Genomic DNA, 15,746 nt, shown 5'->3' on the forward strand with positions numbered 1-15,746 from the left:
AAGCAAAATTAACAGAGACCCTTGGGATGATATATAATTAATTTAAGGCAAAGAAACTAATTATCAGTTCAATTCTGTACGTTTTACAAGTTATACATGAAATGACAATTTTCCTCCTATGTTAAAGGGCTAGAAAATAAAACCAACCAAATGACATGAGCTAAACTGTAACAAAGGCTTTCTTGAGATTTGCTAACAAAGGAGAAATAAAGCTCAAAATTGGCTTTTTGAGTGGCTCCTTAATCATGCACACAGGCTTGTTCAGTATATCACACAGAGTGTTTCTTCTTCCTGCCAATTAATTTGGCATTCATTAAGTAATGAATGAAACTGAAGAATGATGATCTCCTCAGGCTGGTATTTGTGTGGCAGACAGCTCAGATATCTGAGCTAACTGCTGGGACTGCTAGCATCCCAGATGGTACAGAGCTATGTTGCAGCAAGAGCTTAAACTCAGTGAATAAGCAAGGGAGCCCCCAAACTGCATGTGGAAATGTTTCATGGCTGGTTTTCCTGCTGGATCCTTAACAAGGAACTGGCTATACATAAGAAGCTGCTCACCTAGTTTAAGATTTAGAGCCCATTAACACTAGATTTTCTGTTTTAAGATCTCACACGGTTATTTGGGAGAAGGGAAGAAAGGTAACTAACCAAGAAATGCTACTTCCCAAAGATTATTTGGAATTACTGAATATTCTGGAAGCATGAGCTTTGAGGCCTTTTGGTAGTCTTTTCCCCAGCATCTCATTAACAAAATTATTTTAGGGTTAGAAATGAAGAAATTTCTTTTTCCTTTCTATTTGTGGACCTCTAAAATCCATGGGCAAAAAAGCTCCTATTTTTCCTCCTCTAACATACCCTCATTATCTTCTCTAGCTCGTTCCTGAAGTTTAATACTTCCAAGTCAAAATGCCTTAGATAAGCAAAATAAGACCTTGCACACAAATGTTTAATAGTTCCCTGAGGCTGTTTGAAAAGCAGATAAAAAGGAAGACATTATTTTATAATTAAAAGTGATACCTTAGAACTGGTCCAGTTCCCTACTAAACATTTCACCTTTTTTGTTGTTGACCCTACAGCTTTCAGATAACATCCATGTTAAATTCTGTTTTCCTGCAAGCTCGGCAGTGTTTGGGGATAGACAGCATACTGCAAATCTTATTTCCAAATAACGATTCCAATTAAGAAGATAAACTAGGACTACTCTTTCATTTTTGTGTTTTTAAGCTGTTAAGTAGGATCCAGCTCACAAAACTTTAGCAAAAAAGACAGTGATAATTTCCTCCGATGGCATTTCTCTCTGCACCACTAGAGAAACTAATTTACTATAACCTCTAATGACTCTTTAGGTTAAGGGCTACAGAAGCTACCATCAGATGATTTCACTGGCTATGACTGGCATAAGAGTTAGTCATTTGAAAATGGAGCTAAATTCACATTTTTTTTGTTGTTGTTTTTTAGAGACAGAGTCTTGCTCTATTGCCCAGGCTGGAGTGCAGTGTTGCAATCATAGCTCACTGCAGCCTCAAACTCCTGGGTTCAAGTGATCCTCCCACCTCAGCCTCCCAAGTAGCTGGGACTACAGGCACGTACCACCACACCTGGCTAAAAAACAAAAATTTTTAAAGTACAGATGAGGTCTTGCTATGTTGCCCAGGCTGGTCTCAAATTGCTGGGCTGAAGCAATCCTCCCGTGTCACCCTCCCAAAGGTCTGGGATTACAGGTGTGAGTCACTAAGCCCAGCCTAAATTCACATTCTTGAGGGGAAGAGACATTTATAAGACTGTATTATTTTTGAGAGAAAAAAAAAGAAAAGCAATTATTTCTTTTCTTTTTTTTTTTTTGAGGCGGAGTTTGCTCTGTTGCCCAGGCTGGAGAACAGTGGCACAATCTAGGCTCACTGCAAGCTCCACCCCCCCGGGTTCACGCCATTCTCCTGCCTCAGCCTCCCGAGTAGCTGGGACTACAGGCGCCCGCCACCACGCCCAGCTAATTTTTTGTATTTTTAGTAGAGACGGGGTTTCACCGTGGTAGCCAAGATAGTCTCGATCTCCTGACCTCATGATCTGCTCACCTCGGCCTCCCAAAGTGCTGGGATTACAGGCGTGAGCCACCGTGCCCGGCAAAAAGCAATTATTTCATGGCAATTGAAGCCATTTCTAATATTCAACTATGTCAGAAATTTAAAGTCAATTCTTTTTTTTTTTTTTTTTTTTTTTGAGACGGGGTCTCGCTCTGTCACCCAGGCTGGAGTGCAGTGGCCGGATCTCAGCTCACTGCAAGCTCCGCCTCCCGGGTTCACGCCATTCTCCTGCCTCAGCCTCCCGAGTAGCTGGGACTACAGGCGCCCGCCACCTCGTCCGGCTAGTTTTTTGTATTTTTTAGTAGAGACGGGGTTTCACCGGGTTAGCCAGGATGGTCTCGATCTCCTGACCTTGTGATCCACCCGTCTCGGCCTCCCAAAGTGCTGGGATTACAGGCTTGAGCCACCGCGCCCGGCTAAAGTCAATTCTTAACACAAATTCTAACTTCAGCAGAAAATCAATGCCACTCATGAGAGGTAGGAATAGAAACAAAAAGATTAAAAAATACAATAAAAAGAAAAACAAAAGGTAAATGGAAATTCTGATGATATGCTGAATTCAGGAGCTCTGCTATCAAACTTGTACTTTACCGTAGATATTTCTATGACAAGAGTCCCTAATGCCAGGAAAAGAGGCCAACACAGGTTTCTCCATTAAAGCTGCCACAGCCATTATTACTATCCCCAAATGAAAATGACTCAAGTATGTTTACAGCAACATCTGAATGCTATTAATTCCTTATTAATTTCATTATTCTCTTGTCATAAATAAGGATAATAGAGCACTTGCCTCAGAATGATTTTGATCTTTTTTTCCCAAGTAATACAATGCTCCTACAGAATGCCACAGAAAATCTCGGAAGTCTAGGGCTAACAAAAGTCAAGAATAAAGTTACATTAGCTAAGAAAAATAAATGGAAAAACAATTCACAGTATTTGGTGGATAGAAGGAAACCAAGGTTTTAAAAATCATGTATAAATAGAACCTCTAAGACAGGATTTATTGAGAAAAAGAAAAAGCATTTGGTGAAGAAATTGACATACTGCAGTAATGAGTCCTCACCCAAAACAAATGAGGGCAGCATCATTCATGTGAGCTCGTCAGCTTCATATTATTTCGACAAACTTGGAAATGTCTACCTTCAACCAACAGACCTCTAGACTAGAAGTTTTGGATAGCCAAGTCATTTCAGCATTAAAACAAATCACAGGGAGATAGAAGCCAGGGTCTAGAACCACAAAAGAACAGTGTTATTTGACTAATAAGGATTACAAAAATCTCTTGTGTTAAAGCGCCCAAAGATCTAATCTGTCATATGTAGACCCTCTATGATACTCCTCCAGTCATAAACTTTTTCTGGGGCAGCCTTCACATCCTAGATCAGGGGCTATTTTAGGAATTCAAAACTTGGTGAGAATTCAGGCAAGAATTTCTGCAAAGGGATGAAATTGTGGATTAATGTGGATTTTTAAGAAAAGAAGGGTTAGGAAGGGTTTTTTTTTTTTTTAATAGTTAGATGACTTTATTTAGAATATACGTTGTAATGATTCCCTCCCACAGAAATCACTTTAAACCATAACACACAAATACTGTGCAACATTCAACCAGCTAAGGATTTCACGTGACTTTCAGGAAATAAGTGACCCACAATTACCCAGTGAATTCCATGTAGTGTTAAGAATAATTGTAGGTACTTCTTCATGTAATTACCATGAAATTGAGTATAATTTAGAGAATAAAATCAGGAACATACTCCTAAGTGCTTTTTTGATCCATTAAGCATTCGTGCTTATCTCTCACTAAATGCTTGGGTGCCTCAAACTAGCTTTTGTTTACAGGCTAGATTTTAAAACACTGTTTTATTATACCTCTGTTAATGTATCTCTACATAGCACTGTAAAAGCAGATGTGAAGAGACCAACTGGAATAAGCTGCCAACTATTTATATACAATATACATACTTTGCCCAAGAATGCAGTTTTAGCAGCTTAAATCACTGAGCTCTAAACCCATCAAACTTTTCTATGATAAGCCAGTGACTTTTTAATGTATTCTATCAGTTTTTACTTATTAGACATGGACAGGTCTGTTTTCATATAAATGAAAATCAGGTCTAAAAGATGGCCTTGATAAGAGTTAATACTGTCTGTCAGCTTCAGCACAGAGGTAGGCATTCAAGTCTGAATTCCTTTGTTTGAATAAGAGTGATATATTCTTGAATCAATCAAACTGGCCACATGAGGTCTCTGCCATTACCAAAATAAAATGCAAATGCACTTAAGAGGTATCTTGAAAATCAGATTATTTCTCATGAAGTACAAGCACTGAAAATAATGTTGGATATCTAGTTTAATTTCTGGTTGAAAATAACGTATTATACTAGGAAAAAGGAAGACTGAGGTTGAAGTTGGAGATAATACAAATGAGCAAACCGTATCCCACTTAATTCATGTGTCTAAAGTGTTAGCCAGGTGTTTCAATTAGGGATTCACCTAGGCTAGAATGAAATAATTGTTAGGTAGTAAAGCATATACACTTGGCTATATAAACAGTGTACCTAAATACCAAATTCGATTATTTAAATTATAGTCTATGCTGGAATTCTTGGAAATACATGTGGGTCCTCACTAAATAGTGACATCTTGTGAGCAACATGTCAATCTTGGTCATGGATATATGAAGCACTACATTCTCTGCAATCATTTCCAGCAGTGCTCCCATTAAAGCCCCACAGTACTGTGTCTGACTTTTCAATTATCTCCTCAGTACATCTATCTCACTTTGGCAAGAGCAAATGGCTCGCTATGATTCAACCCCATTTAAACATGGTGGTGAGCAAAAAATTCCAGAAATGAAGGGGGAAAATTTTACCTAAATAAAGTGAGGAAAGATGAAATTAAAACAAATATGTTTTCCAAAAAAACTAGTAGGGAAGCAATTAGGGAAAAACAAAAATAAAATTACTGAGGTCAAGAACTTAGTTTCCTCCAAGTAACATTTAAGGAACTGATGAAAACAATTACAAAGAAGCACTGTAAAAATAAATGGTGGAGGGCAGGAGGATTTCGCTTGCTTAATCTTTTTAAAGTGCCAGAATTCATACTAAGCAAAACTAGAGCTTTTAAATTTAGGAAGTCTTAGCAAGTTCAAGTTCTTCCTTGTCAATCTTCTGATTTTCACCTGTCTCCCAAAAGATTTAACAGGCTATATTAGTGATATTAACATTTTATGTTCTTGTGTCACTCAGGGGAATCATTTTATGAAACTGTTCAAGTATGTAAGTAAACTGTATTTGCTTGACTGGATAGCCACTTGGTTATTCTGCAGCTACACAAGTTGGTACTTGCTGAATTATATAGCATACCCTTCACAAGTAAAGGTACAGATCAAATTGCTTAAGAAATCACTGTTGACTGCTTTGGGATGCTAGGAAAGCCAAGGAGCCCATGATTCAAGCCTAGAACTAACAAAAATACATTCCCATCAATCCCCAAAAGAAGTAAAACCATGTACTAAAGACAGAATAAAGTGGGACCTCAATGTTTCATTCCTATACATGACACTTTTTGAAACTGCAGGTTAATTTCTTCTTTGGTGAGGCCTAATCTTGCTACTCAGGGACATACTTGATTCCATAAAGCTATTCACTCTTAAGAGCCACTGGATCGACCAACATTTCTTTAATACGAGTCTGCTTTAGCATGGTGGCGGTCAGCTTCACACAACATGGTTTTTGAGCAAATGTAAGCACTAGCCAGATGCAGGTTCCCCACATTGCATTCCACAGCACCTTCTCAGAAGACATGTACCTCTCTCTCTCACAAAAAAAAAATTGACCTGTGGAAAAGTGCATCTGCTATACCTTGTTTTTTAATGAAAAAATATTTGAACTGTTCACAAAGTCTGGTCTATGTGCTTAATGAAATGCCTGTCAGTTGTATACCACTGGACAACCACAAACCATTTCTCTTTAAAATATCAATATCCACAAGCAGATATAGAGAGACAATGTGTATAAAAATAAATGAAAGCAAAGCTCTGGAAACCCAGCCTCCTCTCTCAAATGAAAATACTACAGAGACAGCACAAGAGAAACGGGAGCCCTGGTTCTGCAGAGCTCGTCTGGACGAAAGAGTCATTTTCTCCTAAAATTGCTATGAAGATATTATTCACTACTCGATCCCTCCTGCTGGTCATTTTTAGAATGGCTCTTAAAGGTTCTGAACTATTGTCTCCTCAGTTTAAGGTTTCTGTGACTCAAAGTCAGATGCTACTGTAATATCTACTATAAAATATATCATTACAGAAATATTATATACCAATCTCAGATAGGTGCTAGGGTCAATCTCAGGTTTCATGTTTAGTTTTATGGCCAAGAGTGCAAACTTGAGACCTCAGTTCTGCCTACTGTTTAACGTAACACAAAACAAGTCAACACAGACACAGATATCACCTTAACATACATCAACTGTCCTAGAGAACTATACACTTGTTAAGAATGAAGTAAAGAGGTAAACAAGTGACACCACTTACACGCAGTTGTGTGATGGGAGGTGAAGTGAAATGGGAAGGGAGAAGGCAGGTCAAATGACCAACAGCAACAACATTCAAAATACTTGTAGTGCCGAATCTGTTAATAGTGCTTATTTCCCCCAATTAAAAAAAAAAAATAAAAATCTGAAAGGGTAAACTGCCTAATTTTTCTTTTATACTCATTAATTCTTAAAAGATAAAGTAAGAAAAATATATATATATATTTAACTGGAAAGTATACCAATTTCACTTTATTAGCCTAATTTAGGAATAAGATGAGGAGAGCAGGGTTGAGGTCAGGCATGAAGGAAGAGGGTAAAAACTTGTGATGGTTAAGATCCCTTCAAAACTCTGGTGCAGTCCTCAATCACTGCAGCTTTACTGTCAGTCAATGGAGCTGCAATCCAAAAGATGGAAAATCGACTCCTGTTTTCCATTTCTGTGTCCAGTGACTCTTCAGTTACAGTGTGATGAGGTCTACCAGGTTGCCTTTAGGTGGAGTCATGCTGTCAGGAAAGAAATTTACTAAGGTGTCAAAGAGCTGAGTTCTTTGAGCATAGGTGTGATCCACATCAGAAAAGCCTGGTGAAGAAGATACAAAGAAACATCCATTGTGTTTAAAACATGTAACAGAAAAACTAGTTGAGACCAGCAGCAATGTATTTTATAATGGAGAAATCAAATCAGGCTTCAAAACCAGGCAGACACTACTGATCTGACCCCAGTTCCACTACCTGGCTGTGGTGTGACCTTAGGTAAATTAATCAGACTTTCTGGCTTTCAGACTTTGCTTCCTCAGCTGTAAATATGTGACAATCCTGTTTACTTCATCCAGTTATCATGCAGATTAAATGCAGTTACATGAAAAACGTCTAGCAGAAGGACTGGCAATTCAGTTACTAAATAATATTGATCTTTCTTCTCTTCCTTACAAGGTCTTTCCTCTGCTGGTCCACTGAGGAAATTCCACTTGTCTTTTCTGACTTGTTAATGCTTCTGAACCACTAAGAAGTTTTTTGGTAATAAAAATATAATAAAATCAAAATGAAAGGTCTTTAGAAATTAGTCTAAAATCATTAATGTCTCGGAGACAGCTGGAGGTAGTCTCAGAGAACTGAGTGATAACACAGATGACTGAGGGAAAGAGATACATGTACAATATATAGAACGGTACCTGCGCGTAATAAACACTATACCTTTATGCTACTATGTACCAGGCCCTATGCTAGGCACACATTATGTGAGGAATAGGGCAATAAACTACTTCTATCCTGATAAATATTAGAAAGCGCATGACATTTTTAAAAGGTAGGGACTGTTAAACTAAAGGATTTTTCCCCTAACCTCTAATAAACATTCAACGATCAAGTTCATTCCAGCTAAAGGAACATTCAGTGAGATGCTGTCTTCATCAAGTGGTTTATCTCAGCTGCTTCAGATTTCTTACATACAAACGAGATATTTAAGTGATAAAATAAAATAAATAATTTCCCCTATTCCTGAAATAGCTGAGACATGAGAGCACTGCTGAGTGCCATGAGAAACAGAAACAGAGCCATCAAGAGTTATATATGCCATGGTGTTCAGTGAAGGCGACTTCAGATCAGACTGCTTTTCATTCAACTTAGAGAACCATTTTAGGTCCAATCTGTTTTAATCTTGTAGAACAGGAATAGACCATAACATTGCCAAGGATACCCCTTTCCTGGAAGGAACATAAACAATGCCTCAAGAACAGCACATTCCTTTTTATTTTTTAAAAATACACTGTTTTAAGTTTGAGGAAAATGTTTACTTGAGATGAGCTTGAGTTTAACAAAGCCCACTATCGGATCATGGAAATGAATGGAAAGAAATACTCCAACATATTAACAAAGGTTATCTCTGCGGTGAGATAAGAGTCTTCCTTTCTATTTTATGCTTTTTTTAAAAAAATTTTCAAATTGTTTCTTTTTCAACTTTTTATTTTGAAAAATTTCAAACCCACACAAAAGTTTCAAGAATTGTGCAATGAACACCCCATATAGCCTTCACTTAGATTCATCTCATCAATTGTTAAAAGTTTCACCAAATACGTTCTCCCTCTCTCTTTCCCTGTGTGTGTACCCCACTGAAAATCTTTTTGCAGAACTATTTGGGAGTAAGTTTTAGACAGCTTTGCCCCCTATATGCTCAAACTAATTTCAGCTAAGAATAAGAACATTAACTTAATCAATATATATTAAATTCATGAAATTTAACATTGATGTCCCAATAATACCAGTCATTTTTCAGTCACTTTTTTATAGTCATGTTTCCTACTAACATCCAATCCAAGATCACATACTGAATTTAGTTTCCAATCTCTTGAGTTTGAAATAGTTCCTCAGCCCCTCTTTGTCCTTTATGATACTAGTACTTTTGAAGAGCACAGAACACTTATCAGTGGAATGTGTTGAAGTTGGGTTGCCTGATTGTTTCTTCATGATCAGATTCAGTTTATGCAGTTTTGGCAAGAATACTACAGAAGTGATACTGTGTGTCTCAGGGCATCATCTCAGAAGGCATGTGGTATCAGTTTATCCCAATACTGATGATGTTAACTTTGATAATCTGCTTAAGCTGGTATATATGCCAAATTTCTCCAAGGTAAAGGTATTCTTTTCTACCTTTGTAATTAATAAACTATTGATAGGGAGATAGCTTGATGAGACTGTGTAAATATCCTGTTCTCCAACAGCCCTGCATCCAATAATTTAGCGATCATTGATGATTCTTTCTAAAACAATTATCAGTTATATGATGGTGATTTTCTAACCCTATGATTCCTTCTACAGTTGTTGACATTCTATTGTAAAGAAGAGCTTTTTCTTCCCCTCCTCCCATTTTACTTATTTGTTCACATCACTGTGTACTCAGGGATTCTTCTCTTGTTCACTATGTTATACTCATTACTGTCATCATTCATTCTGATACTCATACTGTCGCAGATTTGACCAATGAGAGCCTTTTTGAGCTGGCTTCTGTGTCTTTTTGAAATATACGCATTAATTTTGGGGCATCTTCTTACTTTCTGATATATGTCCAAATTCATCTTTACACAGTTCTGGAGTCCTAATTCCTTTTAGCTGTGACTATTATTTAAAAACCAAGCAAGAACAGCTGTACTAATTGCCAGGGTGTCACTGTTTCTAGGCCTATGCACACATACCTATCATATGCATACATTTTTTTTAGAATATTACAGTTCATGCTTTTATTGTTAATTCTAATTTTTTTTTTTTTTTTTTTTTTTTTTGAGACGGAGTCTCGCTCTGTCGCCCAGGCTGGAGTGCAGTGGCCGGATCTCAGCTCACTGCAAGCTCCGCCTCCCGGGTTTACGCCATTCTCCGGCCTCAGCCTCCCGAGTAGCTGGGACTACAGGCGCCTGCCACCTCGCCCGGCTAGTTTTTTGTATTTTTTAGTAGAGACGGGGTTTCACCGTGTTAGCCAGGATGGTCTCGATCTCCTGACCTCGTGATCCACCCGTCTCGGCCTCCCAAAGTGCTGGGATTACAGGCTTGAGCCACCGCGCCCGGCCTGTTAATTCTAATTTCTTAAAGCCCCAGAGGATTTAAGAAATTAATCCTTCTCTTATCCCATTCCATATCTCCTTTCTTCCACCAAGAAAACCCTCTCAGCAACATCGTATTTGTTCAACTTAAAATACATAAGAGTTCTAGATTTGCTATATATGTACCACCACCAACAAAAACTCAACATTACTTTGCTTTGTTTTTAGACTATACCTCACTGAAAGTATACAGTCTAAGCACTGTACTAAAATGGCTTAGTTCTCTCTTTTATGTTCTGAATATGTAGAAGTACAATGCTGTGTTATATTTTTAAAATAAGATATTGATTCTGTAATGCTACTCTAATAAAGTAATACCATTTTCTTGAGATCAAATTATCTAAGAGGGAAGAAACACTGAGTTCCTGTGTGGTAGGTACTTTAGGTATGATTATATTTCATTGTCACAAAAACAATGAAGTATTATAATCTCCAGTTTCAGATGAGACGACTTAGAGAGATTCAATAATCTTAAAGTTATTACTATTTTTGTTCTTCATCTATCTCTTTTACACAGAAAGAGATTCAGTAATTCAATGAAGTCTCACAGCTAGGGAGGGAAGAGATGGAATGTGGAACCCACGTCTGTCTGACTCCAAAGCCCTTTATTTTTCATTAACTCATAGTCATTAAGTGCTTAAGTTGTAGGGCAATGTACTAAGCTCATTTAACTCTCAAAGCCACATCTTTTATTTTTATTTACTATTTACCTATGAGGAAACTGAAATTTACACTATCATTAGATGAACGGTTAAATTATGGTAGATCCCTATTATGAATAATTATGTATCACTTCAAAAGAATACAACTGATCTAGTGTAGCTTCATAAAAACATCTACAAGCCACATGACTAACTTTAAAAAATTATGCTGCAGAATATGTTTTTACATTATATAATAAATTTAAACAGCACATACAAACCTATATATTTATATGGGTGTGTGTGTGTGGGTATATATAGTTGATCTTGATCATTTACACATTCCGTATTTGTGAATTTGCCTGTTTGCTAAAATTCATTTGTAACCCCCAAACCAATACTTGTGGTATTTCTGTGGTTATTACAGACATGTGCTAAAGTGGCAAAATATTTGAGTTACCACACGCACACATCCCCAGCTGAGGCTGAACTCTGTGATCTCTGCTACTTTCTAGTTTCGGCTCTTACTATCCACAACAGCCCTTTCACCATCTGTTTGGTGCCACATTTTTGTGTTTTTGGTGGCTTCACTGTTTAAAATGGCCCCCAAATGTAGTGCCAAAGTGCTGTCTAGCATTCCTAAGTGCAAAAAGGCCTTATGGGGAAAATATGCATGTTAGATAAGCTTGGTTCAGGTATGAGTTAGAGTGATGTTGACCATGAGCTTAATGTTAGTGAATCAACAACATATATTAAATGAGGAATCTTTAAACAGAAACACACATAACATGTGGTTATATATTGATCAGTAGATAAAATGTTATGACCAGAGGCTTGTAGGAACCTAACTCTGTATTCTACTTTGAATGAGAACCAACTACATCTATGTCTGTGTATATAATTGTGTGTGTGTAAAGGTGTATTACATATAAGTGATTATACTTGAGGGTAAAAGACAGAGATTGAGGAAAGTTGTTTAAGGAGAATCCTAAGCTTTATATGTAATCAATGTTTTTTCTAGAAACAAATAAAAAAGGGGTGGGGATCTAGGAAACTCATCAATAGCACCACAACTACTTAAATGGCACTGCTAGGACAACAAGGTGGTACTAATTCTAAACCTCATGCTCCTAATCACTATGTTTATCTTACTTTATTTTCATACATAAAATAAAATGGAAAGAGGATGTAACCATTTGAGCAGTGGAAACTGGTAAAGCTCAGTGAGAGGTAGCACATTTAGTGGTTTAGAGAAGGCGTTCTGAAGCCATACTGACAGGGTTTTAATCCTGGTTTTGCCCTTCACTAGCACTATGCCTGGGCAAGTTACTTTAGCCTCTCTGCACTCTAGTTTCTTCATATACAAAAGGGGATCACATAGTAGCTACTTCATAGGGTTACTGTGGGGTAATCATGAGTTAAGACATGCAAAGTGCTTAGAACAGTACCTGGTCCCAAAGTAAGTGCTCAATAAATATTAATTAGCTATCACCCTATCACTAGTAGTATGACTGAAGGCAATGACTGCTCTAAAAATAAAGTGACCTATTAGCAATAATTTTTTGTTTTTAGAGATGGGGTCTTGCTACATTGCTCAGGCTGGATTCAAACTCCTGGGCTCAAGAAATTCTTCCATCTCACATCACCATGCCTGGTTAGGAATATACTTTTAATTTATCATCCTACATGTAGCTGGATTTTCCTACTGTGGTAAAGGAGAAATAACATGAATTCTCATTTTTTTCCTAGCATACACATTATTAAATGTACACTTATTTCTAACACTAAACTTCATATTTGGACTGTAAACTTCTAAAAAGAGTTGTGAGGACCAAAAAAGGACAAACCTGGGCAAGACAGTGAGATCTCATCTCTTCAAAAGATGTAAAAAAAGAAAAAAAATTAGCTCAGCGTGGTTGTGCATGCCAGCAGTCCCAGCTACTCGAGAGGCTGAGGGAGGAGGATTGCTTGAGCCCAGGAAGTCCAGGCTGCAGTGATCCATGACTGCACCACTGCACTCCAGCCTAAGCATCAGAGCAAGACCCTGTCTAAATAAATAAATAAATAGGTAATATGCTTTAGAGACCAGATTTTTCCTACTTGTCACAAACCTTGCTGAAAAGAAGTTTAATTGTTCCAATTCATACTTTCTAGAAATAACATACAGCTCTCAAACTTAGCAAAGTGACTGAGTTCAATCTTACAAGTGCCTATAGCCACCAGCTCTAAAATCAAGATCCTTGGAGATTTTCTCCGAGGTCACACATTTTTCCAAAACTAAGATAATATCACCTTCCATCTTTCCGATTCTTTAAAATATTACATACAATATTAATACTTTTATTTAATTCTCACTAAGAGATGAACGTAAATTGGATTATTTCTGGAGGGAGTCATTCAGAAAGTTTGGCTGAGGCTTTTTTTTTTTTTTTCAGACCTTAGAAAATGAAATATTCATTTATACAGTGAAAGGTATAGTAAATAATCCATTTTATTTCTAATCTAATTGGCATAAAGATAAAATAGTCTGACAGAAAATGAATAAAAACAAGAACCAGGAACTCTAAATAGGCATGAAACCTTATGAAAAGTACTTCCTGTTTATAAATAGTAAATCAAATTTCTCATTATTAAAATTAGCATACAATCTGAATTTGCTCCTTATCCAAATTCACCAGTGTTACAAAGGTGACTTTTTTTTTGAAAAACAGAGACAAGATTCTGCTGTTACCCAGGTTAATCTCGCACTCTCGGGCTCAAGATGATCGTCCCACCTCAGCCTCCAAAAGTGTTGAGATTACAAGCATTAGTCATCGCACCTGGCTAGAAGATTACATTTTTAAGGCAGTCAATATTAATGGTACCCTGAATGGAGCATTATTGCTTTACTGTGCTAAATGTCTTCCAGAATTATTTCATTTAATTCTAATCTCAGCAATTTGAGGCAAGTACTCCCATTACCTCCATTTTACAGATAAAGAAACTGATAATTAGAAAGTTTAAGTAACTTGCTCAAGATCACTTTTAAGAGATCCTGACTCTTAACCACCATCTCACATTCCAACCTCCTAATCACTAGGCTATACTACCTCCCCTCAGACAAGACAGGAAACAACATCCCACAGGAATTTTCCCTGCTTGTATTTTTCTCTTTTTGTGTTTGTATTGTTCTCAGTACATCTGAGGTTTGTTTAGAATCCAAATAAAACAAACTATTCCTGACAAAATATATTAGTTGGCAGTGAATAGGACAGAGTCAAAAGAAAAGAAAGGAGTTAAGCTGAAGGTAAAATATTTGCTGACACCACCCTAGTTAATATACTTAAATTGCTGCCAAGAAATTCTTGTTCTAAAGGCTAAAAATAAGTCAGTTAGATATAATTTAGTGCTATCCACTAATAAATAAAAATAATGGGCCTGGGCTGTGGTATCAGACATAAGGCACACAATCATTCAAACAGAATATATGCCAGACCCCCAATTCATGTATCAGTACATCTATTTCAAATGCTAGAATTCAGAAGAGCATGAACTTTCCAAATTAATGCTTACACCTAGGTTCTCCAGCTCACAGAGTGGAGATTTCTAGTAGCCTAAGGACTTCAACTCGAGTGTATTAATAGTGGTAAATCATTATCTAAATTCTTAGGAGAACCTTCTGGAGTCACGTTTATAGCAGTTTGCTGAGTCTAGTCCTGAGGAATCCTACATATTCTGAAGTTAGAACTTAGGACTGGAGTTGCCTTGATCAGTCTAGAAGCCTCAATCACTCGCTATGGATAAAGGGCAAGACCTCAAGAACACCTCTATTTTTTCATCCCAGTGAAAAGCACCAGAATTATACATACTCTTTTTTCTTTGAGGTACCGTTCACTTTTAAGAGATAAAAGGTCAAATAATGAAGAAACTAAATTGATATCCTAAAGTGTTAATTTATTCCAAATAGAAAAAATAGTATTTATATTACATACAATGGAAAATTTCAATACTATTGCTCAACTCTAAGGCAAACAATAACTGCACTAGCATCAATGGGATTAATATGCATTCACTGACCAGAGGAAAGGTAGGAATTTCCATACTTCAAGAATATCATCTTGGTAAAAAAATGAAGCTACTAATAAGTTATCCTGATGAAAATACCCTTGAAAATTCACCCAAGTAAAGGTGTGGGTTCTGCAGACTACCCACTTTACTACAGTCTTGGATTTTTTTTTTTTTTTTTAGATAGAGTCTTGCTTTGTTGCCCAGGCTGGAGTGCAATGACATGATCTTGGCTCACTGCAACCTCCCACTCCTGGGTTCAAGCGATTCTTCTGCCTCAGCCTCCCGACTAGTTGGGATTACAGGCACGAGCCACCATGCCTAGCTGATTTTTTTTATTTTTTATTTTTAAAGACAGAAGGTTTCTCTCTGTCGCCTAGGCTGGAGTGCAGCGGCATGATCTTGGCTGACTGCAGCCTCTACCTCCTGCGCTCAAGTGATCCTCCCATCTCAACTTCCTGGGTAACTAGGACTATGGAAGCACACTACTACACCTGGCTAATTTTTAAATTTTTTTTTGTAGAGACGAGGTCTCACTATATTGCGCAGGCTTGGCTCAAACTCCTGGTGGGCTCAAGCATCAGCATCCCAAAGTGCTACGATTACAGGTATGAGCCACTGTGCCTGGCCTACAGTCTACTTAATAATTCATTAATACTAAATAACAGTATTACTAAATGAAGACTAAAGTGTCTGAGAAAAACTTGAGTTTCAACTAGAAGTTATCTTGAACAATTAAGATAACAAAATTCCCATTTTTAGGAAAGAGATAATCTATCTTCTGTGCTCCCAAAACATTGCCTACCCCATAGCTATTCTCCTGGTGACACATAATTCCATAAAGAACAAAA

At 37.2% G+C, this 15,746-nt stretch overlaps 1 protein-coding gene across 4 annotated transcripts in view; it reads right to left on the bottom strand.

The window, feature by feature from the left end:
• Positions 1–1,792: 1,792 nt before the first annotated feature.
• The window catches only part of LOC105471375 (muskelin 1), a 380,915-nt gene continuing 366,961 nt past the window's right edge, over positions 1,793–15,746 (bottom strand). For all 4 annotated transcript variants that reach the window (XM_011723823.2, XM_071093953.1, XM_011723822.3 and 1 more), the window contains one exon: positions 1,793–7,200. In XM_011723823.2, the coding sequence (XP_011722125.1) occupies positions 7,079–7,200 (122 nt within the window). In that variant the 3' untranslated portion in view covers positions 1,793–7,078. The remainder of the gene's footprint in view (positions 7,201–15,746) is intronic.

This window comes from Macaca nemestrina, chromosome 4, assembly GCF_043159975.1.
Source record: "Macaca nemestrina isolate mMacNem1 chromosome 4, mMacNem.hap1, whole genome shotgun sequence".
Taxonomy (NCBI): Eukaryota; Metazoa; Chordata; class Mammalia; order Primates; family Cercopithecidae; genus Macaca; species Macaca nemestrina.